Below are 26324 nucleotides of genomic sequence, written 5' to 3'. Positions count from 1 at the left end.
TTCATTTAAATAGAACTCCTGTTAATCAGTAAGCATAATACAAACTAACTTTTAAGTATGTCAAACTCAATAGCACAAGAAACAACACAAGTTAGTTCTACAATGGGGGATGACAGGGCAGGGGGGTGGGCAAAGCTTTAAATAAATGCCCTGAAAGAAAAAGAACATCAAACTAAATCTGTCAAATAGGGATAGGTGGACAAATTAAAACTTAAAGGAAGACAAATTTATAGAATAGCAGGTAATCAGTCTTTTGGATTTTGACTTCTATTTTATAATATAGAATAATCAAATTACTCTCTCTAAAAATTATCTAGCAATTTAATGGTACCTTGAAACAGACTAATTAGTTTTTGTGGAAAGATAAATATCCCAGATTTCCTAATTCAAAATTTGTTACAAATACAAACATGTTGGAAAAGAAGTCACATCTCCAAGTTACAGGCACCACTGATTTGATTAAATAAAAGTCATGTTCTTGTAATCTTTGTAAGTATTTTCTGTAGTGCCGGAGATAACGGAAACTATAGCACCTCTCCAAATGAAGGGGCTTTACTTTGAATCAGACTGTAGCGAGCCAGATTACTTCATTCCACCCAGTAGTGTTCTGTCTGTCAGGATATAATTACGCACACTTTATCCTGTGTGGTCACAGGGTCCACAGTTTTGAACAGTGGCATCAGTACCATCAAATACAAAGATACTGTATTTGAAAATTATTTTCAAAGAGTTGGCCAGAAAACAAAGAAACAACACACAAACAAAGGTAGGACAAACAAATTGGTGGGTCTACAATACGACTTTCAGCATTATTATGAAATCTGAATAAATATGGACCGTTAGTTACACTGTCTCATTTATTTGAAAAGTCTTATTTCACTGTTAGCGTCTTCATGAAACTAGTTTTCAGAAGTCAGTAATAAGTTGTAACAGCTTTACAGGTTCATGGTACTTTATTAGTAAAGAATTTCGTCCCACTTTCATCTCCTGCTGCCCACCAAAGTGCTCTCTTCACACATACTTTACTTGGAAAAGGCTTAGTGCTACCGTGTGTGGGGAAAAAAGTCTTCTTTAGACTTATAGGTATTTTGCTTTGTCTACTCTTAGGTCTCTTCTCTGGTTCTTTCCCTCTGTGTTCTCTGCATTTTTCCCAGGTAACTGACAGAGGTTTTCTAACCTAATCTTCTAATCAGCCGGCTCCTACTCATAGTTTAACATTCTGTAATGTTAAACTTCAGCAACTATCACTAAGTAAGATCCCAGGATTTAGTACCACATTGAGTGCTGCACAAACACAAAAACAGTTCTGCATTTTTATAGCTATATTGCATTGAGAGTTATCATGGGACAAAATAAATGCTTGAGATTTGTGTTTGTAGTATCAGAGGAATTGTTTATTACTAGGCTGGCTCTGGAGAATGGCACTTTCCTTAACACTTAACAGGCATAGAAGAGCTTTTTCTGTGGTAGTTGCACATGTTGGGATCTGCATTTTCCAGCTGAAAGTCATGTAGGTATAAACAAGACACAGACCATAAAATTTTAGAATCACGGAATGCTTTGGGTCAGAAGGGACCTTTCAAATCTCAGTCTGTTACGTACCATCTTGGCAGTCCAATGCCAAGGGCAGGGACGTCTTTCACTAAGGTCAGGGTGCTCAAAGCCCTGTTCAACCTGACACTGAACACTTCCATGAATGGGGCATCCAAAATGTATTGTTATCCAAAACCTATTTCCAACCTATTTGTTTTCCTAAATCCTATTCAGATTTTCTTGCATTTAAGAGCTACATATTGTTGGGAATATTTCTGTACATTAAGTTCGATACTGAAGCAGTTAAAAAAAAATCAGAATTTTCTCAGGTTTAAGAGAAGTTCCTTCAAAGCTGCAGTATAACAAGAATACAGATCTGAACTTTGCTGTATTTTTTCCTATTACATATAACTGAAATTGGAAATCTGATTCACCACCCAGAAGAAAATATTTGCTTGTTAATAATTACACAGTACTACTATTCACCACAGCGAATAGCCACCTTTGCCACTACAGTGGCTAAGGAAAATTGCCTTCCCTCCCTGTTTTCAGTCTGTGTTACCATTGTCTAGATAGTATCTAAAGCAAAACCCAAAAAATTTCCACGAGGAATTGGCACTGAAACAAAATCTAGTAAAGCAGTATAGAATTATTTTAAATTATTTTATTACTATTTATATTCATTGCTTAAAGTATACTGAGCAGACTGACAGAGTGGGAATTTTCTGATACTTCAAAAAGTACTTTTACTTGTAGTTAGTAAAGACATGAACTTTGTTAACAGCTGTTTTCACTTGAATTCATCAGAAGTAACTTCTGCTTCCTCTTGACTGGATAACAACACCAATACTGTTATCTAAAATGAAATTATCAGCAGATAAATAACTAAAAGTTACAACTTCTCTGAGTGCCTGTCATAGGTAGGCAACATGGTTTTCCTGCATGCACATGGTAGAAAGTTATCAGCACCTCACATATCAGCCCTTTCTATTAAAAATGTTCGCCATCTACAAGAACATAGGAGGTACTTGCCATTAATCTCATCTGAGCAGGTGCTGCTAATACAAGGCTCACCATTCTAACTTGTCATGTATCCTAGTAGGCAGTCTAAAAACAACTGAACCATGACAAATATGAAATTATTAATATATTGGAAAACAGTCAGCAACTATACTAGTACAACACAAAAAAGACATTGAACAAATATGACTGCAATATACAAACAGGGATTTTATTATTTCTAAAGCCCAGTAACAAATTATGGTTTTATTGCATTGTAGAGCAACATGTTTCATAATGTATTAAAAAGAAAAATAACTAGATGTGGAGTACCTCTTATAAAATTTGCAAATATATGCATTGGAAAAAAGTTGGAAGTTTACAGGGACCTTCTCCCTTCTTCCCACTGCTACAATTTGCCAAGGACAAGTGTTTGCCCACATAGATACATATCCTAAACTACATGCTTCTGGGTATACTAGACACAGAATAGTCTTTCCCATCCTCTTTTATTATCCAGTCTCTGGAATCTTCATGTTCACAGTTTGATGGTGTACTTTATAGTAATGAATGTGCAGGCTCATTATCTTGCCTAGAGGGAAAGGGCCGAGCCCTAATTCACTCTGGGAGTAGAGGTGTGAGATCAGCATCTCTCTGTAGGAAGGCATGGCACTGAGTGGAAAGAAACAGAAGCATCCATTGGGAGGTTGAACCAGTCTTGCTGAGCCTTAAAAAGAAACACCAACAGGCCAAGAAGGCTATATTGGGTATGTGAGGTACTGTGGTGGCATTGAGAGGTATGAGACAACAGAAACAGTGATGAAACGGAACCTTCTTTTCTCCTCCACATGAATAGCTTTGTTGTACATCTGGATTCTGGCAAGAAGGACATGAAACAATTAAAAACTTATACTAACAGTTGGTTGTTGTTGTTTTTTTTGTTCAGTTGGTTGGGGTTTTTTTATGTCAAAGCACAGAGTCGTAAGAGAGACCACTTCTTTTTCCCCTTCAAATGTATAAATGCTCTTTCAGCTTTAGTATGTAAGTAGCTAAAATAAGTTAGTAACTGGAAGTGTGGCACTTTACATTCACAACCTCCCAGAAACTTTTAAGAAATCAAATGCATGGCATATAGCAAAGTGGTTAGCAACAATAGATTTCAGAGGCTTTCAGAGAACAAAATTCCTTTGCCTTAACCATAACAGTTTGACATTGTAGATGCTGAAGTTGTTAGAATCTGGAGAAAGCAGAACAAGAATTTAAACCGTTGGCACACCACTGCTACAGCTACAGCTATAAACAAATGTCTCTCACTTGAAACAGCAGTAGAGGTAGAATATATTCCTGAAGAATAGTCAATACAGTAAAAATATGATGTTTTACAGCTATCTGACATAGTTCTGTGTGTTCACCACTCTTCAAACAGTCTACTGACAATCGCATAAACATCAGATAATATGCTTACATTTACTGGATGACAATAATTATTCAGATGACTCTCCAAGAAGGCCCTTCAATTTCTTCTTCAGCTCTCTGCTGGTTTTCTTATAGAAAAATAAATCTTTTTCCAGTTGCTGGATTTTTACTTCATACCCTTTCAGGGTTTCTGCAATACCTTCACTATTTTGTTCTACGAGAAATAAAATCAGTTTAAGGACCAAGTCTCTGTGTCAAAAATCAAGATGTCCAACTAGGCAGAGTATCTTGATGGCATTTTGCTTGCAATGTGCATGTTTTAACTAATATGAAATAAGATGAAAAAGGCTGTGCCAATCCCACCTTTTAGTTGTAATAGTATTTAGAAGATCAAGATCAACAGAACCAGTATCTTATGACTTTTCAATATCAGCAAATTCAATATGAAAATAGAACAATTCTGATACTGCTTTAAAAAAATAATCTGTTTTGCATTCATATGGACATCATGTGTCTATCCTTGACATCTTACATAGCAATAGAATTAGTGACAGCCAAAATATATCTCTGAACCTTATTCGTTTTTTTAGCTGGAATACAATACTTCTCTGTTAATGACCAAAGAAAATACTTCGTGTATAATCCCCACCCCAAAAAAAATACCTTTGAAATTATTCAGTATAAACTGTATTTTTTTCTCATGTTCTTGGCGCTGGTGAGTCAGCTGCCTGTCACACTGCAACTTGATGTGTTCAAGTGCAGATTCTAATTCACGCATCATGTTTTTCTGGTGTATGGACTTCATTTCCTGTTCTTCAATCTGCACTTGTAATTTTCGTTCAGACTCACGCAGGCCAACAATCTTAGAAAGAAACACACTTATTTTGATTTATCAAGAGGTTTTAAGAAAATCTTTTACCCTTCAGCCTAATAGATTAAAACATACAATAGCTCTGGATCTCTACAAGTAATTAAGCTTATACTGGAAATAGACTTGCCACTGCTACAGGTTGACTCTTCAGAACTAAAATGCATACATTTTGATCACATTGACTAGTGGAGTTTTTTAATATCCTATGCAAAATTTAATCTGAAAGAATATTGCTCTCCAGACTTCCAACTTGCATCCCACAGACAACTTTTTTACAAAATTACCAAAGGTTCACCCAAGGTCACAAAGACACCATATCATAATGCATTTAATATTTATGCTTCCAGATGTCAGTATGATTCCTAAGCACATAGCTGCACACACTGCAAAGTATCAGTTTTCACTGGTGTTGTGGTTTGATGTGCCTAAAAGCTGGGCACTCACAAAAAACTGTTCACTCATTTTTCCCTGCTACAGTTTAGCAAAGGAGGAGGAAAGAAAAACTAAAGGGCTTATGAGTTAAGGACCAGGAGAAAACACTTGAAGGGCAAAACAGTCTCAAATTTAAATGGTATAATGAAAAATGTATTAACAGAATTAAAAGAGGATAATGAGAACTAAAATAAAAGTTTTAGTACACTGTTTTTCTCCCCCTCCAGCCCCTCCTTTCTTCCCACTGACAGCACAGAGAGACAGGCTGTGAGAGTTCTGCTCAGTTTTTTCACTTGAAATGTTTTTTCAGTTCACTTAGGGAGAAGATTTTCTTTTACTATGCGGTAGGGTCCTTCCCATGGGAGACAATTCTCTGTGAGATTTTCTAGTGTGGTTCTAATTTTCACGAGTAGCAGTCCCACCTGACCTGCTGTAACATGAGTCCCTCCCATGGTTAATGCAGCCTTCCCAAAACTGCATGGTGTGGGTCATTTTAGTTCATGGGGTATAGTCTTTTAAGGATAAACTGTTCTAGCTTGAAAGCAAGGGCTCTCTTTCTCTATCCTCTCTCTCTGTTCAAGTTTCCAACTAAATTACAGCTTTTCAGCATCTACTTACTCCAGCATGAGCACCTTTTCTCATGGGCTGTGAGTGGATCTCTGCATCCCCCTATGCACTTCATGGAATACTGGGAAAGTTTGTTGTATTATAGTCCTCACCACAGCTTGTAGAAAAATCTCAGCTCTGATGTTTGGAGCACCTCCTCTTCCTGGAGGAGGTTTTCCACTGACCTTAGTGTCACCATGTTGTTCTCCTCATGTGTCTTCACCTCCATTTATCTGACTCAGAAGAAAATTGTTGTCTGCAGGTTTGTTTGGTCTCAAGTTCTACCCATTGAAAAGTTCTTATGGGATTTTGCAGTGCTAAAAGGCTGATCTCGTCTTGGCTCAGTATTGGGGAAGTGCTCACCATGCCCGTCACTGTTGGCCACATGGGCAATGCCAGCCACTGTGGTGCTGGCACCCTTCAGCTCCTCTCTTGATGTGAGGCGCCAGCAAGGAGACGCCACTACCGCTGTCCCTGCCCTTCTGCCCACAGCACAGCTGACTGAAAGCAGCCAGGCAGGCACAGTTCCCTGTGGACTGTGCCAAGATAGCTATGGCTGTGTGGGAAAGAGAAGCTGCTGCTGCTGCCCCTGCCTTTCTGTCGGTGGCACAGCAGAGTAGAAGTGGCCAGGCAGGCACAGTTCACCGCTGGCCAAACTGAGGTGGCAGCGGCCACACGGCCACAGCAGCCACATAGCCACCCCCGGCACGCCCCCAGCCCTCAGAAAAGAAGAACTATGTGCATTTTTTTTCCTTCTTAAATATGTCATCACAGAGGCATCACCAACTTCTCTAATTGGGCCAGCAACATGTCCATTGTCAGAGCCTTCAGAGACTGGCTCTGCTGAACATAGCAGAAGTTTCGAGCAGCTTTCTCTCCCAGAAGCTGCTTCTGTGGCTTCCTCTGCCCCCTCTAAAAGCCAGGCTGTGTTAACCCAACACAACCAGATTTAGGAAAAACACAATAACAATAGCAGCCTGAGCTTTATGAAGCTTTCTGAAATTCTGCATTCAGGAAGAATTTGAATACAAGACCATTATTTAAACACGTTGTTTCTCCTTAAGTTGGCAACACAGAGCACTGGAAAAAGGCAAGGTAATTTCCAGATTTGTAGCACGTTTCTAGCTAATCTATTAAAACAAGATGTACAAAGTTAACCCACAAGTATCCTATTTAAGTTAACATAAAAATTAAAAACAATTTAATCACAGATCTATGTAACCTGAAGATATATTAACCAAAAGCTTAAGCTTCTTAAATTTATTTTTATTTCCTGCCACCATCTCAATATCTAGAATAGTAATAGAAAGTGGGATAAAATAGTATTCATTAGCCAAAACAAACCTTGTTGAAATAACTGATGATGATAGCTCTGAGTTCCGCAGCAGACAGGGAAACTAGTTTTCCTATTACATTATGCTTGCTCTGTGAAAGATTCTGAGAAGATGACCAAAGTAAGTGCTGGCGATTATGAATACTTTCATTCTTGTAATCAATTGCAGCTACAAGGGCTTCAATTCCTTCTTCTAGCTGGAAAAGAATATGTTCTTCCTACAGAGGAACACATGAGTGAGATCTTTACTAAAAGAAAGCTCAGAATTAATCTTTCAAGACATCTTTAACTTCATTCTCAAGAGTGAACCTAAACTTTATGGTAAGATGAGCTAGTTGTAGCACAGACAGCGGAGAGGAAAACAAGATGTAGAGTGCAAATCTAGAACTTTTGTCTTTTCCTGTCACAACACAGAGGTTGATCAATTGGCTCATCACAAAACTAGAAGTCATGTTTCTCTTTTAATCCTTCCTTCATCCTCACCACAGTTTGACTTCTGCTATTTTATTTTTTTTATGTACTAATTTTCTGTTATATTAATGAATTAATCAGTCAATCAGTAAAGAGTTTGGTGACCATGATTTGTGTATGGAAGTGGCAGAAACGCCTGGCCTGAAGCACAGTAGACTTTGATGAGTGAGACATATAGGGATCCTTCCAGAGCAGTATCACTCAGCCATAGTCTCATATGGCTTCTCAAGACCTAAAAGTAATCAGTTCCTTTTATATGAATTTATTTTATGTTCAACATAATGATACTGATCAACTCCAAGTAATGGGCCATCCAGGTAATATGACTTATTTTCACTGTAGGACTATGTAGTCCTTCAGGTAAAGTTTGCTTTTTTCACAAGATTCTATGAAAAAAATCAAGGGGCATGACTATGTGAATACCTCGCTTGTTCTGTATCCTGACATTAAAATACCTCCCTGTGATAAACTGATTAACTTCTGTTTCCCTTACTTCTCATTATATGACTCTTAGACCAATAGAGTTTGGCAAGATACAATCTGACTTACGTTCCTCTGATCTTAAACTTCATTCACCAGTACATAATTGGTGCTATCATAGCACCTCTACTAAAATTGCTATTTACAAAAGTGTCTAACTTCTGCTCCTTATTTCTAGCTTACCTGATATCTGGAGACATTTTAGGTTCTGACTGGAATTCTTTATTATCAAACAATACTTAAACCTGTATTTATCTCAGAGGTGCTTACTTACTTCAGTTGACAACAGTTTACCATCTTTCAGTTTCTCATCCATACTATTTCTCCTTCTGAGCAGCTGATCCCTTTCCATTTGGAGAGCCTGAATTTTTTCCAAAATGTCTGACTTGTCAGTGGTGCTGCCCTGAAGCTGCATACTTTTATCACACAGCTCCTGATCCAGAATACTTAAGCGGGTAGACAATTTCATACTATCTTTGTTCAAAGCCTAAAAAAAACCACAACAACCACAGATATAAAAATGAGATATTTCTTTCCAGTAAGAAAAAAGTAAATGACACTGTCACATTCTGACTGGAAAAAATTGCTTGTTTTTTGTAATGGGACCTCATTTACTTTGAGTGGACAGATATCATTAAAAAAAAAGTTCAACATGTACTTTTCTACATAATAAAAATTAAAGGCACTAGTCTTTATATGTGACAATGATACTTTGCATTCACTCTTTCTGCTGAAAAGTAAATATTGCAAGACATTTCCCTGCTGTTTTCTCTAGAAAGCAGAAAGATTTGGTCATATTCATAAATAATAGATAAAAAATCCTATAATATAATTTAATATATTCAATATTATTTTATATTAAATATATTAATATTATTAATATTAAAATAATATTAAATTATATTAATTATATTAAATATATTATGTTATCATCAATAACAATTCCACAGTTCAGAATTGTTTGGTTTTGGGGTTTGTTTCATTGTTGCAATTTTGGGGGGAAAAAGTGAATTAAAATGATTGTCTGTGTTAATTACAATTTAAATGTCAATTGGTCAAGCTACATAATACCTGCATCACAGTGGTATAGACACAGGAGGTCCCTTGAGCCCCCTCTGCTATCTTATCTGCCCTCGCCCACCACCAGTCTTTGAGTTAGCCTTATGACTAACTTATGACTGTGGTGAGTTTTGTGGGTTTTTTTCTTGAATCACCTGGCTAGATCTCAGTTTCTTGATTTCCAGGTAGCTTTTCTCTTGCATATATGCTTCTTTTTTTGCTACAATGGCTTCTCTTTTCTTTAAATCTTCTTCTAGTTCTGCTAACTGTTGGTGCTGTTGAAGAATTCTTTCCATTTCTTCATCCAGCCACTTCTTCTGCTCTTCTAATTTCTAAAGTTTCAAGAGAGATCCAGAAAGTATTAACCAGGATATTTTGACTCAGAATGTTATGTTTATGCTGTATCTTTCTTCAGAATTACTGATAAAACTGTAGAAGACATTAACATTTCTAATGTCAGTATTAATTCTGCCACAGAATCCTTACTCAGAATAATACAGAAACTGGACTGATTTAAAAGAGGCCTCAGCAATATTATGTTGCTACATCTCATATAAACATGCTTGTATCAGATGCTGTATCTTTTCTAAAGAATATATTTTCTAAACTATTTACATAAATAGATGTCATCTACCCAAGCACAGCAACTAGGTTTAGATGGTACCATGAAAATTCAGCTAGCCCATCCTCATTGCATTTTAATGGCCCAAACCCAGCTTTTTGTTGACCTGCAAGCATGGTCCATTATAAATTTATTCTGAAGCCAGAGTTTATCAGAGGATATATTCCTGTTAAGGCATAAAAAGTTTCTTTTATTTAACTTTTAAAATTTCTTTTCACCTTTAAAGACTTAGGGTAATTCATATTTCAGTGTCCACATCTGAAATAATGTAGGTGGCACTGCTACATAGGATACATACTTTTCTAACCCTGTTATCAACAATCAAAACCAGAAACCACTGTAATTTATGTCAGAGTAGAAACCAAACAAAATAAAACACCTGAACAATGCACAGAACAATTAAAACCCAACACATCAAGGTCACCCTCAAACCTGCTGGATAACCAAATCTCCTGAATTCACAGGTTTCTGAATCAGTATTTTTGACAAATTATAGGGGAAAAAAAAGAGAAGACACTAAAGGCACTCCTTTCTTTCATTCAAAAAGAGTACAGTACAAGAGCCACTAGGCTCTACTCCCAATTTTTGCTAGAGAGAAAAAAAAAAGACAAAACTATGATGGAATACTCTTCATACAAATGGTTTACAAAAATAGATGACTAGAGATGAAGAAAGATTTTTTTATTTCAGGGGTCACACATATTTGGAATAGATTAACTACCTGTAGTTTCTGTGGAGCTCCCACTGAGTTTTTTTTCTTCTTTTTAAAAACAGCAATTTCTTTATCCTTAATTTTGAGGATCTTCTGCTGTTGCTCCATCTTAAGCTGAAGTTCCTTTGAACAAACAAAAAGCACCATTCTTCCTACATCAGACAGTCAAATACATTTCATGTGACAGTCTCCCCAAGATATAATCTGAAATACTGACTCTAAATTTATTTATAAAATTGCAATTCAGAACTAGACACCAGGTAATAAAATGAGGAAAAAAAAACTAAAAGAGAAAGGCAAAACGGAGATTAATGTGAATTGTTTATAGACAATTTCTTTGGTGCATTTATCAAGAAATTCATTAAGGCATTATTGAAAATAAGGGAAAGCCTGGTAGTCTAGTTTATTGGGGAAGCAGGAGCAAAAATTATTCATCCTAATCTTTGTCATAGGGAAACAGGAAGAATCCTACTTGAATTTGTTGCTGGTCCTGCTGAAGCTCCGCTTCCAGTTGCTTCTTCTTTTCACTCTCCTCACACAGTCTCTTTTGCATCTGGGATTGCTGATGCTTCATCTGAGCCACTTTCTGCTCAAGGTCTCTTGCTTCTCTCTCACTTTGGTTAGATAATGAAGCCAAATTCTTGGTATCTTGCTGCTTCTTCTGTAAGGTCTGAATGTTCATGTCAAAATTTCAGCTTAAGAGCAGGAAAACTTGTAACTGAAATATGACTCAGCTTCATTCTTTATTTCACTGAATTCTTAGGGTAACCAAGATTTAGTAACTTCTGCCCAAACAATCACTTGTTATTACTGTAGTTTTGAGCTATCTGGTGGAGTTGGCACAGGCTGAATTAAACATGAAAAGGTACAGTTTATGCTTGGCAATACAGTAAAAGTACTAAAATCTAGCAGACACCACAGTTCTGGAAAATTTGCAGAGACACAATGGTGTCAGAATGCTGGTGCCAGAATGGTGGTGGTCAGAATGCTGGTCCTGAGCTCAAGTCAATAAGCAAACTCCCTCTTTCTGTATGGAATTTTCTGACCTGTCATTCTAGGATTGAGAGGCACAGAGCACCTAAGCTGATCCTATGTAGAATACTAACTTAGATACAACAGAACTTAAAAACAGAAGGTCAGTGTCAAACAAATATGCCTGCGTGGGCCTGATCTTGCAAGGCATCACAGGGATTTGCTCAGACCTACAATTTATATAGTATTTCCATAAAACATTGATTTTATTTAAGGCAAGTAATAGATTTATAATACCCTCTCTTGGATAAATTCCTCTATTGGACTATATACAATGATGTATGGAAATCTCATATCTCTCAATACTTTCTTAGCGTCTTACATACCAAGAAGGTATTTCATGTTTCTAACCAAGTAGATGTTAACCAGCATTTTGAGTGTAATAGTATTAAGTTTCTCACTAGCTACTTCAATTTACCCAGCTTCCAGCATGTAAAACAGGTAAAAATTTTACAAACAGAGTGTTAAGGTTCACACAGTGAGATAGAGATTTGCAAATCATAATAATCAGATCAGAAATACCTGCACTTTCAACTTAGCTGCCTCCATCTTCTTCTGGCACTCTTTCAGTAACATGACTTTCTCAGGAATATCTCTCAGCTCTTTACTGTCCAGCTCCTGAAGCTGCTTTTGTGCTTCAGCCAGTTCTCTTTTGGCCTGCTCAATTTCTTGCTCCAGTATACTTATCTTCAAAGAATACTGCCTGCTTACAGACTGAGCATCCTTACCTTAAAGACAGCATATACAAATAGTTTAAAACAAACATGATAATCAGTTGAAATGTAATACTTCTGGAGTGGAAATATTACTTACTTTGTTCTGGCTAAGGGAGTAATTTCTGATACATTTTCCAACACTAAAGGAACCTGCAGTTCCTTTCTAACTCTGAAATGGAGATAAAGAGAGTCCTAAATCTGAACATTTCATGAGTCACCTCATGCCACCAAATAAAGTGCCATCTGAGTCCCAGAGTTAAATTCTTATGCCTACTGTAGATTTTGGCAAAATGGCTATCCTGTATTTCATAATTTTGTTTGTTTTTTTTTTCCCCCAGAAGAATATGCCATAAATTTTTTACTCAACTTTCAGCTTAATAATTAGTATATGATCTTGGATTGTGTTTCTACTCTGTGACTTGTCCCATTTGGGCAATCTGGGATGGCACAGAACCTTTCTCAGACCACCTCAAGAGAAGGTAAACAAAAGAGAAGAGTGTGATTGAAGGGGCTGAGGAAAGAGATCCTTCCTGTCATCACAAGGCTAGTTTCTCTATCAGGACAGATGTGTAAGGGATGTATGCTACCAGGGCCACTGATTTTTTTCCTTTTCCACTTCTGACTCCCATTTCTCTACTGTTATAGAACATAGAAGATACAAAGATGTATCTTTTCTCCAATCCCAGATACTATGTCACAAATACGCATCTACAAAGAGATAGCACTGACCATACATTAAAAATTACACTACTGTTGGATAAAAGTGATAATCAACAAAGCACAAAAAATATTTAACAATCAATCTTCATAGTAGAGTAGGCTGTAATCAAAATTTTCAGTGATTACAGCAAGTAATTAGCAAAATCCATGGATTTTTAGGTTGTTAAAAGTATTTTTAAGATAATTATAAAAAAACTAAGACATACAGGACTTTAGGTTTTCAATGTCTCTTCCTTTGTTTCAGAACATCTTAATTCCCTACAGTATCCAGTATTCCTACAGTAGACAGTTACCTGTTCTTACTAACTCCTTAATAAGTTCCTCTTTCCTTTTGATATTAAGTGCAAGTTCTCTTATTTTTTGCTCAGCCTTAGCAAGTCTCAACTCTGAATTCTTTAACTTCTGCATGTTAAAAACATGGATTTTCTGGAGGCTGTCAATCTCTTCACCTTGAAAAAAACAAAGCAAAATAGAGTTATAAAATCTGGAATAGATGCTGTATTCAAAAGGTAGTGCTCTGCAATATCGACTGTGTGCAGTTCTTCCATATAAAGTACAAGAATCAAAAGGAGAAAAGAGAGCAGGGTATTCTACCCTGCCATGTGTGTAAACAGGGAAAAAAAAGGATGCTATGCACTTGCATTTCAAGGCCCTAAGTCTGGAAAATATTCCAGAAACCACTTCAGTATTTTTGGTGAAATAATAGCATCCATTTCTTTCATTGAAGCAGTCCTAAAGATTTATATGTGACTAGATTTTGATAAGTGAACTCCTTTCTGGCTAGTAGGTATTACTAGAGGTTACTAACATCAGTTTCAGAATGGGAAAGAAAAACAGAAATTGGAAAGCCTACTTTGAATTATAACCAAAAAATATTTGTAAGAATTGCGGATATTCTTCTGGGAAAACTAATTACATGTGCTAAAGCCATTATTGCATATTCTGATACTGTAGTAAGATTTGCTCTAATGACTCCCATCATACCTGTAGTTGTGTCGGTTTGTAGTGCAGATTTATTGGACACACCAGACTTGTCTACTGGACATTTCATGTCACTTACATCAGGAAGGAAGCACACAGAAGTATGATTTTTTGTCCATGTTCGGTTTATGGAACATCTATGACAGAACAATAAACATGCTACTCTGCAAATGCACAGCGATTTTTTTTCTTTAAGCATCATGCAAAGTAGATGATCTTAACAGAGAAGAAGCTCAGACTTACAAAAGCATTCTTACCTTCTTCCTCATCCACACCAGTCCCACACACACCATCACCCAATCTCCCGGTCTTCAAGGTAGATTCTGACCCACAAGCAAGGATTATGCAATCTTTGCTAAACCTACATATATTAAACTTATTTTGCAGTATGCCCAGATGGTCCCACAGGTTCACTGTAAGTATTATGGAAGGATTAGGCACTACTACTACCTTTGCTATACATTTTTCTGTAACAAAAGTTAAAGAACAACAAAAAAATTACTTATATGAGGTTTTCTCTTCACTGCCTGTATTGTCTTCCTCTTCATCACTCTGATCAGAGAGGTGGCAGTGAAGGACTTTATCTTGATCTTCTAACTTGGTCAGTATAATCTGCCTGCGAATATGGAATTCTGCCATTATCTGGGCCAGAGACAAGATGGGGGGGCTGGTATACCCCTGTCAAAAAGCACACAAAAATAGTGATGGGTAAAAACACTTGCAATAGTTCAGCAATTCATTACTCATATTTTAAAAATGTTTCACCACCTGAGCTTGTAAGCAATTACACAGGTTTTCTATAATAACTCTGAGTACCTTTGTAACAAAGCATTTTGCAAGAGCCTAGAGGAGTCGTTTCAAATGTGAAAGAGGTCACTGGTAGCAATTCATTATCCCATGTACTCAATGTATTGGTAAGAATAAAATTCATTTTTTATAATGTTTCATACTCGAACCCTCAAAACCCCTACAAAACCAGCTGGGGGCTGAAAACATGACAGCCATAGCACTTGTAGGTGGAAACTTTAAGCCTAAACATTTTGGATAATTGTGGCATAAACAAATGTTACAAAACTAGTTTTTCAGTGGGAAGTTAAACATCAGTATCTGAGGAAGACATTGTATATTATCATGTTGCGTCTAATGATTGGCCAATAATCATTACAAGGTAAAAGGGGGAAAATCTGATTAGACCTTACCTTTTGGATCTCTGTCTCTGAAGGCAGGTTTTTTGTTACTGGGACACCGTAGCCCCTCCTAGCAAATGCCATGACAGCTGGCCCATCTTCATAAGCACTTGGGAAATCTAAAGCTTTCACATCTGTGAACTTCTCTAATTTCAATTTTAGCTGATCAATGGCTATGTGCTGTTCCACCATTTTCTCAATCTCATGAGGAAAAAAAATAAAGCAAAAGCAAAACTGAGCACTGTACCATATTCTCAACTTCCTCACAAAGGTCATGAATCTTGTAAATCACCCGCTGACCCTAAATTATTGTGCAAGGCACCGGCAAATTCTGCAGCAAACTGGGAATTTTATGACATATCATCAGTCTCAGAATCCCCTCCCACTCCCCAATCCAATAAAGTTTAGACACATCTTTGTTCAGAAAGACCAACCTGAGTATCCTAGGTTGCAGAGAGAGTGCCAGTGTGGGGTGTAACCAAATTGAGTATTCTATGCCATTTCTGACAAACTGTTAATGATGGGTTTGCAGTAGATGCCCAGCAGTTGCCCAGCTGACACCTCAGGCTACAAGCTGGGTGTTAAATGAGATAAGGGAGAAGAGCCAAACCCTCTGAGAAGGGGAGTGTTTCTTTTTCTTCACAAACGACTCTGCAGTACTAACTCCTTCTGGGGAAACACCAGCACAGTCCCACCGATTACTCCCCCATCCTGAGGGGGTCACCTCTGCCAATGGCCCATAATGGCCCAACAGCACCACCATAATGGACAGCTGTAACAACTTAGACCACCAAGGATTCCCAAAAATATCCTATGACTTTCAGGATTACATCATTCCCAACTGTCCATCCTGGGAGAGGTGCTGAATACTCCCCCTTGAACCTGACCATACATAACTGGGAACTTGGAACTCCCATCACACCTGGACAGATCCAGACAAGGCCGAGAACTTCCACAGGACCACCACTTTTGATTGCAACCATCACTTCAACAGGACTGCAATCACCACTTGATAGGACTGTGACCACCACCTTGGCCAACAGGATGGCTTTGCAGGTTGTAATCTGGCTTTGTGGGTCTCAGGCAGTTTTAATGTGTATCATTACATTTATATTAACCTTTCTATTAAATTGTGACTCTGACCTGAAATCTCTCTCTCTCAGCACACCCGGTTTAGCTACGTTAGCCTATCCAGGCATCTAGTGAGAAGTGAATGACATAATTAGGAGCTCATGCTTGCTTTATATGGAGAAATAAAATGAGAATTAAACAAATATTTTCAAATTAAACTTATGGTCTGAGTCTTATTAATTAAACATGTATATGGGCTTCCTCTTCCACTTTGTACAATTCCACTTTAAAGATTACTTGTATTAATAAACTAAACATGTACATGATCCCAGGTTCACTTCCTACTTTTTCTTCCACCCAGCCTCAGGTGTGTTGATAATGCTAGTTTGGAGACCTTAACTGCTTCTCCTACAGCATTCTCCATACATTGTTCAAAAGTACTTAGTACTTAGATAACTTATGTTATCTAAACCGATTTGTCCATAAGGCCAAGATTATATCCATTATCAGCTCACTCTATCATTTTTGATTCTTTTTGAATATGGCCTAGCAACAACAGAGAAGTTGAAATATAGCTCATGATACATTCTACATTTTTCTACTTTGAGTAACACATTTTTATTAATTCTTTATGTTGTTGTCTTAGTTGAAAGTTCCTTCTAAACACAAACAATGCTTTACAAGTTGACATTGTGTTGGAATACAATACATATTATTCCTATGTCATAGAAAATCGAATATATGTATGAATATCATATTTCTTATCGTTTTGGAAGAAGTAACAGCCAACTGATCCACCTTGAAACTATTTATCCCTAATACAATTGCACATACAGCTCCACAGTGTAATAATGTAACCCATTTCATAAATACATATGTGTATAAACATTTATTACCTCCTACCTCGTACCTACTACTCTAGAAGTCCTTATTCTATCATGTACCATTAAATTACATATGCCTGTGAACACAATGTAAAATATTTGACAGAAGCACTTGCTTTGCATTATATGTTCTTAAACAGAAGTGGCAGTTTAGTGAACTAAATGCCAAAATGCTGCCTGAAAGCTCTCAGGCTTCCTTCCTGTCTCTGATACTGAAAGAACCTTCTATCTACACTGTAACAGCTACCTTGTATCCTCCAAAATGTAAATAAGCATTATCACACTATCAGTTGACACTATGGTGTGCAGGCTAAAAAAAGTTTAGCCAGAATGACAGAAAAGAAAGAAAGTGACAGAGGGAAGAAAAATATCATGACTGGTTTACTTACCTTTAATGCACTGACTCTCCCCAAGCCATCAGAATGGAAAAGGAAAAAGGAGAAAAAGTATGATAAGGAGAAGAGCACTAGCTATCCATGTTTACGCTTTTCTCTTTTAAAAATTCATATAATAAATTATCTGTAATCCGCATATCTGGCAACACCAGCAGAATATTAACTATTCTAGGTGCACGTTATGCATGTACTAGCCACCGTAATTTCATTAGCAAATTCAAGATCTACAAAAGGAAAGAGGCAAGCAGCCTTTTTGTCTTTACCTCACTTTCCATTGTGTCACTCAGTTTTCTCTAATAGTAAATGATCAGAACGTCAGGATGGAATTCTGTCTTATAAAGCCAAAAGGAGCCAATACTCTAATTCTTAATAAAGCTATAACAAAATAAGTTTCTATATAACTTTTCAATTCAAGCATTCTATAGGATCCATACAGTCTTTTTTCAATTCTAAAGCATCTTTCAAAGTCTTTCAAATCCTAATCTATTAATTGTCCTGGAACTCCTTAACAATGATACAAATCTGGGGAGAGGGTTGTGTGTTATGGTTCAGGAAGCATGGAGAGCATGAATGGTTCACTTCTAGTTATGCAAGAGGCTTCTGGCACAGCTAGGTTCATATACAGTCCCCAGAAATCATATTACTGTGATACATCCACTAGAAGAACCCAACTCATTCTGTGAAACAGCTCTAATTAAAACAAAATGTCCCCAGTATTGACTGGTAATAAGTAAAAAAAAAATCTGAGGGACTGTTGAATGCATTCACATGGTAGAAGGATGGTTCAATGCAGATAAATATGTACCAGTGGGAAAATACCTGTAATCTTTGTGTTTCTTGAGCCTCCTTTAAAAGTTCCTGTTGTTCTTTCTTTTCTTGTAGTAATGTCTTTATCTGATTCTGCAGTATCTGTACTTCATGATTCTTCTGGCTAAATAGTTCTTCATCCATAACTAGTACCTGCTGCATAATAAAAGAAAAGTTCAGTTAGGCAAAAGGGACATTATTATTCCTACAATAAAATAAAACCTCATTTGTTGTTAAGAGACATGACCAGCACTGCAAAGTCTTGAAGTATGCACAGCAAATTGTCTAAGTGGTTATCTGCAGTTTCTAGCAGCTATTTCTTCACTTCTGTTCCATCTATTGATTTTGTTCTAACAAGTTTCATTCTTCCCAAGGAGATAATGTACTGATAACCAAACCTAATTGATTGAAGTATATATTAAATTCAATTATTATCTTTAATATGCTGTTATATGTAGCTACAAGATCACAGCATCTTGTGATTAATATACTTCTCTAATGAAAAAATAAGAACAGCTGTCCTCAATCTGCAACTTGGATAACAGTTTAAACATTAAAGAAAACATAAGAATGCTTGTTCATATGTTCTTGTGAATGAATTTATACTGATGGATGGAGACTTCCAAATGTTATTAGTCTTCTAGAAAGCCTGCAGAAGCCAAAGACATAGTACTGAAACATTACATCAACCCACAAACCTTCTCATTCCTGCTCTTCCTATTTTTTTCTCCAAGAGTCCTGGTGGTGGACATATGAATGAGTTTGGGTGTTAGCTACAGCCAATTTGGTATTTTAATATTGTGTAAGACAGCATTATCCAAGCAACAATAGCTGCTAGCAAAGAAATGTGTATGTACAGACAAGAGCAGGTCCTCTACTAGTTATTAAATCTGTCCATATGCAAACCCTGCTCTGGAGTCTGTAGTGTCTCATTTATTTTAGCCTTCCTCTAACCATCTCTTCCTGGCTGTGGATGGCATACTCCCTGGGGAAGAGAGTTCAAGCTAAGTTAAAGGTCAGCTTTCACACTGTTTTGAACCAGGGAAACAGAGGTTTAAAACAAGTCACAGAAGAAAAACAAGAAGGAAGAAAAAAAGCTGTAATTTAGACTGCTTGAAAACAACGAAAAGACAAAATTTATTTATGCAATTGCCAGATAATAATCTATAGCTTTATCAGTTTGATTGCAAACTTAAAAATGGGTTGATGTTACAAAATTCTAACTTATTGGAGCACTGCCTCCTTCCACACGTGACCAAACTCAAATTAATTTTTCTGGGCTATTCATCTGGCATCAGAACTTCACTCAGAATCCAACTGGTGTATAGTTGTTTTAAGTAATAAAATCTGTTATTAATTTTGATTTGAGATGATTTTCACTGTACAATAACCTGCATTTCTTTTCTTTTGATGTTCACAGTCAACATTTTAACTCAGCACATCCAGTATAAGTACTCCCTAAATGCATATGGGGATGTTTCCAAAACGAATTATTTATTTGATCATGTGTCAGTTCTGTTAGGAGACATGCTGTCAGAAGGCTGAGAGCTCTTCTCCCCACGGGCCGTCTCTAGGACTATTATTTACTGTGAGAGAAACATCTGATCAGCACTAGCGATATGACAGGATCCTCATGGGGTATCTGCATGCTAAGACTCCCAGATGTTTTGAAATTTTCACCTTTTTTGGAAAACCATAAAGAAGTATGATGTCACCAAAAAGCAAAAGTTGATGTTTAACACAAAAGCAAATGTTAGAAAAGATTAGACAAAGAAATCTGCAAATAGTTTAGAAACTCTGTTAGCTAAAGGCATAGTAATGGAAAAGGAAGTATAGGAGGTTTTGTGAGAAATACAGTTTAGGAAATAGCTAAGAGATAAGAGATGAAACTGTAACTTTGTAATATTAGACAGACTAGCATATTACATAAATAGTAATAGATAATATTAGACAAAACTTGCAAAACTTAGTCCCTGGGTCATCTGTAAATTCACTGATAGTTTTGAAAATATCTGTATTGTAATTATATCTGTAATGCTTCTGACAAAGTAATATCTTCCAAGATTCAAAACAATTTCTGGGTTCACAGGACAACTGCTGAGGATATGCACCTAAGTACACACTTCCCAGAGACAGGAAAATTCTCTTTCTGTCTTTCTCTCTCTCTTTCTCTTCTTTCTCCCCCTAACTAAGGGGAAAACTAACTTACCTAACTGAGTACACTCCCTCACTTCCAAGCCCCCAGTCCCAAGGAAGAGTAAAAGTAAGAAAACTTGTGGGTCAAGACAGAAATTGTACAGTAAGTGAAGATGAAGTGAAAGAACAGAGAAAATAACATAAAGGTGGTTAATTACTGCAAAACCAATCACTCTCTGCCTTGAAAGGGCAGATTCCCATTAGCTCCTGTGCAAAAAGACAGCTAGCATAACTAAATCCCCCTCCTTTCCCTTTCAGTTTCTGAGTCTGTCAAATGATGTGAAATATCTCTTTGGTTGACTTGGGTCGTCTGCCTGGCTGTGCTCCTCCTGTCCCTGGCACACCGGCCTATCAATTCACTGGTGTCACAGTCAGAGTCAGTCCCTTGATACTGTGCAAACACTCTCCAGCAAGACCTAAAACACCGGTCTTCTTTCGGAATCGTACTAGTCAGAAATGTAAAACATGGCATCCTGCAAGCATTTATGAAGAATATTAACTCCATCTTGGCTAGACTTAGTACAACCCCCACTTAACACTCCACACCATTTATGTCATGCTCAAGCCCCACGCTATCCAATGCAACCTTATTAACTATCCTTTCTTCCCTTCTCATCCTTTGACTTTTGCACAGATATCATTCCTTTAGTCTATAGACTAGTCCTGTAAAATACCCATAAAATGTCCACTGAGTTTATTTAGTCCATGATGTGGGTTCTGTCTGGCTACAGTGATCAGTCAGGATCACTGAGGATGCTACAAGAATATTTGTATGATCCTACAACAGGCCAGCACAGTCCTTCCATGGTGTCAGAGACTGAAATGTTATCACTCATGGCTTAAACATTGTCATAACAATTTTTTGCCTGTTATGGCAAAACTGTATGATGAAGCTGCACCACCAAAGCCCAGAGTGAATGTGCCTCCTGATTGAAACTCTGTGAGTTAAACTGACTAAGGCTACTTGAGAGAAGAAAAGTGAAAAAAAAAAGAAAATTGGTTAAAGCATCTCAGGCCTGGGAAGTAATGGATAAGGCTAGGAAAGCAGTCACAGAAGAGCCAAGCCCAGTGGGTTCAGGGTGGAGGCCATGGCCCCAGGCTTATCTGTTGCCAGGTTTGCAGAAACTTGGCAACAGATAAGCTTGGATTCTTCCTATCCGCCACTAAAGGGTGGGGGAGGAGGGTTTTGGGTGCATGTGAAAACCTCTAGTCAGAGGCACTGAACATGCACCCTCTGCTGTGCAGATTAGCTCAGCTGTGAGGTCCCCCACCCCAGAAAATCAAATCTATGGGACATTCACATGAGTGGGAGCTAAGGGGGCATCAAGGTTCATCAAAGGCCCCCTGAAGGGTTCGCGTGACCCTGTGCCAGAGGACTGTTCACGATACAAAATGATGCAGCTGACCCAAAGTCTTTCAAGGGACAGTGTCAAACATGGCCCCCCTCAGGGGAGGCACCTGGGCATTACCACTTGGCCCAAATGTATGCTAATCCATTGGATACTATGCTTTTGGCAAGGGACCCTCAGCACCAAGAAGGCCAGATGGAGACGATCTATGAGACATCATTAAGACACATGGAGGGGTGGTATGTTTCTACTTAATCTGTCATCCTTCCTTCCTTCCTTCCTTCCTTCCTTCCTTCCTTCCTTCCTTCCTTCCTTCCTTCCTTCCTTCCTTCCTTCCTTCCTTCCTTCCTTCCTTCCTTCCTTCCGCCACTTCCTTCCGCCACTTCCTTCCGCCACTTCCTTCCGCCACTTCCTTCCTTCCTTCCGCCACTTCCTTCCTTCCTTCCTTCCTTCCTTCCTTCCTTCCTTCCTTCCTTCCTTCCTTCCTTCCTTCCTTCCTTCCTTCCTTCCTTCCTTCCTTCCTTCCTTCCTTCCTTCCTTCCTTCCTTCCGCCACTTCCTTCCGCCACTTCCTTCCTTCCGCCACTTCCTTCCTTCCGCCACTTCCTTCCTTCCTTCCGCCACTTCCTTCCGCCACTTCCTTCCGCCACTTCCTTCCTTCCTTCCGCCACTTCCTTCCGCCACTTCCTTCCGCCACTTCCTTCCGCCACTTCCTTCCTTCCGCCACTTCCTTCCTTCCTTCCTTCCTTCCTTCCTTCCTTCCTTCCTTCCTTCCTTCCTTCCTTCCTTCCTTCCTTCCTTCCTTCCTTCCTTCCTTCCTTCCTTCCTTCCTTCCTTCCTTCCTTCCTTCCTTCCTTCCTTCCTTCCTTCCTTCCTTCCGCCACTTCCTTCCGCCACTTCCTTCCGCCACTTCCTTCCGCCACTTCCTTCCGCCACTTCCTTCCGCCACTTCCTTCCTTCCTTCCTTCCTTCCTTCCTTCCTTCCTTCCGCCACTTCCTTCCGCCACTTCCTTCCGCCACTTCCTTCCGCCACTTCCTTCCGCCACTTCCTTCCGCCACTTCCTTCCGCCACTTCCTTCCTTCCGCCACTTCCTTCCGCCACTTCCTTCCGCCACTTCCTTCCGCCACTTCCTTCCTTCCTTCCGCCACTTCCTTCCGCCACTTCCTTCCGCCACTTCCTTCCGCCACTTCCTTCCTTCCTTCCGCCACTTCCTTCCGCCACTTCCTTCCGCCACTTCCTTCCGCCACTTCCTTCCTTCCGCCACTTCCTTCCTTCCTTCCTTCCTTCCTTCCTTCCTTCCTTCCTTCCTTCCTTCCTTCCTTCCTTCCTTCCTTCCGCCACTTCCTTCCTTCCTTCCTTCCGCCACTTCCTTCCGCCACTTCCTTCCGCCACTTCCTTCCTTCCGCCACTTCCTTCCTTCCTTCCTTCCTTCCTTCCTTCCTTCCTTCCTTCCTTCCTTCCTTCCTTCCTTCCTTCCTTCCTTCCTTCCTTCCTTCCTTCCTTCCTTCCGCCACTTCCTTCCGCCACTTCCTTCCGCCACTTCCTTCCTTCCGCCACTTCCTTCCTTCCGCCACTTCCGCCACTTCCGCCACTTCCTTCCGCCACTTCCTTCCTTCCTTCCGCCACTTCCTTACTTCCTTCCGCCACTTCCTTCCTTCCTTCCTTCCTTCCTTCCTTCCTTCCTTCCTTCCTTCCTTCCTTCCTTCCTTCCTTCCTTCCTTCCTTCCTTCCTTCCTTCCGCCACTTCCTTCCTTCCTTCCTTCCGCCACTTCCTTCCGCCACTTCCTTCCGCCACTTCCTTCCTTCCTTCCGCCACTTCCTTCCTTCCTTCCTTCCTTCCTTCCTTCCTTCCTTCCTTCCTTCCTTCCTTCCTTCCTTCCTTCCTTCCTTCCTTCCTTCCTTCCTTCCTTCCTTCCTTCCTTCCTTCCTTCCTTCCTTCCGCCACTTCCTTCCGCCACTTCCTTCCGCCACTTCCTTCCTTCCGCCACTTCCTTCCGCCACTTCCTTCCTTCCGCCACTTCCTTCCTTCCGCCACTTCCTTCCTTCCGCCACTTCCTTCCTTCCGCCACTTCCTTCCGCCACTTCCTTCCGCCACTTCCTTCCTTCCTTCCGCCACTTCCTTCCGCCACTTCCTTCCGCCACTTCCTTCCGCCACTTCCTTCCTTCCTTCCGCCACTTCCTTCCGCCACTTCCTTCCGCCACTTCCTTCCGCCACTTCCTTCCTTCCGCCACTTCCTTCCTTCCGCCACTTCCTTCCTTCCGCCACTTCCTTCCTTCCTTCCTTCCGCCACTTCCTTCCGCCACTTCCTTCCGCCACTTCCTTCCTTCCGCCACTTCCTTCCTTCCGCCACTTCCTTCCTTCCTTCCTTCCTTCCTTCCTTCCTTCCTTCCGCCACTTCCGCCACTTCCGCCACTTCCGCCACTTCCGCCACTTCCTTCCGCCACTTCCTTCCTTCCTTCCTTCCTTCCTTCCTTCCTTCCTTCCTTCCTTCCTTCCTTCCTTCCTTCCGCCACTTCCGCCACTTCCGCCACTTCCGCCACTTCCGCCACTTCCGCCACTTCCGCCACTTCCTTCCTTCCGCCACTTCCTTCCTTCCTTCCGCCACTTCCTTCCGCCACTTCCTTCCGCCACTTCCTTCCGCCACTTCCTTCCGCCACTTCCTTCCGCCACTTCCTTCCTTCCTTCCACCACTTCCTTCCTTCCTTCCGCCACTTCCTTCCGCCACTTCCTTCCGCCACTTCCTTCCGCCCCTTCCTTCCTTCCTTCCGCCCCTTCCTTCCGCCACTTCCTTCCACCCCTTCCTTCCGACACTTCCTTCCGCCCCTTCCTTCCGCCACTTCCTTCTTTCCGCCGCTTCCTTCCTTCCGCCACTTCCTTCCGCCACTTCCTTTCCTCCTTTGTGAATAGAGCAGATTGTAACACATTGTAGAAGCATGGAGTTCAAACCCACAGAGCTGTAAGTCCACTGAATCAGTATCAGAAAGAGGAAGGGGTCTACTGCATCTCAGGAATTGGTTGACAACAACTGGAACAGTAATCTTCCTGGAAGACCCCTTTAAACCACTGCCTCTTCCCCCTTTATGTACAGACTGCTTTATGTGCAAAGTTCCAGGACGAAAATAGGTGCACCGCCCCACTTCTCATATCCATTTCACAGATAGAACTGTAGGGTGGGATTTGTCATGGCCCCCTTTCCCTTAAGCAGAGTAATTCCTGGTCAAGTTAGTCAATATGCTGGCCTGCCCAAGCAAGGGGCTAAAGAGATTATCCACATTATCTTTTGAGTTGCTAGACTTTGTGTAACAATCTTTCCACAGCTGAGATGCAGGTCCATATCAAGGAGAGGGAATAGAGATTTTCAGTAAATCTCTAGGGCTGGCAAACTGTTCTATGCAAAGTTGGTGCCACAGAGTAAGCCTAATTCAGCCTTACTAGGTTGCTGTCATATGATGTCTGTGTGTTCTGTATAGACTTCAGCCACTCAGATTGTGTGGACTGTACATCGTTTGGATCTTTCGAGGCTTGATTATTGTCCATGTCACTGAAGATCACCTCCACCACCTCTAATTCCCTCAGACATTAAATATATTCCTCTGTGGCAGTCCACATGCCTCAGTGGATGACAGTATCTTCCTTAAAAGAGTACTTTGTCTTCATGCTCAATAGGAGTCACCTCTGGAAGCTGGAGGTGGCTGAACCTCTTCCAATCCCTCTGTCAGTCCCACAATCCCTAGCAAAGAGTCCCAGCTACTGTGTTCCCCTTCCTTTTAGTTCCAGACTGTTAGCCCTACTATTCCAGCTCTGGAGCAACCAGGTAGCAATTAGTTCATCTTGTCAGGCAAAATCTTTACACATTACCTTGCAGCTAGGCCATGGATAGGGACCAGGTAGCTTCCGCCTCTCATGATTTCTGTCTCTTTCCTTTCCTATACTGCTGTGGAACAGGCTACCTGTTCTGATTCTTCCTCTCTCCTCCTCTGAGCATGAGCTGCCTCTTCTCTTATTAACTTGATCTCTGCTTCCACTGTTTCTTTACTACAAGATCAGCTATTACAGTTGAGGGTTCAGTCTCTGGTTTAGTGTCTCTGTGGCCTCAGACCAAGACATCTTCTGAGTCTCAGACCACTACAAGCCTGTTTGTGGGCTTTTAGACCAGGCCCTCTTGCATTTATAGGCATGGGGCACATCCAACACAGCTATAGAAGTCACTGTGTTTCACCTTCATTTCTTCAAATAATGTATTAGTTTGATGGGTTAATGAGCCTGTTCAGATATGAAATCACAAGTAATCAGAGGCAGCAATGGCCCTGTGCTCCTGCCCATCTCCTCCCAGACATACTGGCACCCCAGGGATCAATCACCTTAGAGCATGTTCCTGGCATGCTCAAATCATGTGGCAACCCCAAATAGCTGTTTAACCTTATGAACATTAATCAAAGTTGGGATCACAA

General features: G+C 39.9%; 1 protein-coding gene across 1 annotated transcript in view; it reads right to left on the bottom strand.

Moving 5' to 3' along the window:
* Nucleotides 1-2475: 2475 nt before the first annotated feature.
* The window catches only part of KIF27 (kinesin family member 27), a 31623-nt gene continuing 7774 nt past the window's right edge, over nt 2476-26324 (bottom strand). Inside the window, exons 5-18 of the mRNA XM_059492346.1 lie at nt 18340-18483; nt 15183-15371; nt 14486-14661; nt 13987-14120; nt 13296-13451; nt 12089-12294; nt 11007-11204; nt 10544-10657; nt 9356-9532; nt 8416-8628; nt 7202-7408; nt 4612-4810; nt 3998-4162; nt 2476-3408 (exon numbers count right to left, since the gene is read on the bottom strand). Coding sequence (XP_059348329.1) covers nt 4017-4162; nt 4612-4810; nt 7202-7408; nt 8416-8628; nt 9356-9532; nt 10544-10657; nt 11007-11204; nt 12089-12294; nt 13296-13451; nt 13987-14120; nt 14486-14661; nt 15183-15371; nt 18340-18483 — 2259 coding nt within the window. The 3' untranslated portion in view covers nt 2476-3408; nt 3998-4016. The remainder of the gene's footprint in view (nt 3409-3997; nt 4163-4611; nt 4811-7201; nt 7409-8415; nt 8629-9355; nt 9533-10543; nt 10658-11006; nt 11205-12088; nt 12295-13295; nt 13452-13986; nt 14121-14485; nt 14662-15182; nt 15372-18339; nt 18484-26324) is intronic.

Source organism: Ammospiza nelsoni, chromosome Z (assembly GCF_027579445.1).
Source record: "Ammospiza nelsoni isolate bAmmNel1 chromosome Z, bAmmNel1.pri, whole genome shotgun sequence".
Classification (NCBI taxonomy): Eukaryota; Metazoa; Chordata; class Aves; order Passeriformes; family Passerellidae; genus Ammospiza; species Ammospiza nelsoni.
Note: the sequence above shows the minus strand (reverse complement) of the source record. Positions and strands in the feature narration are given on the sequence as shown.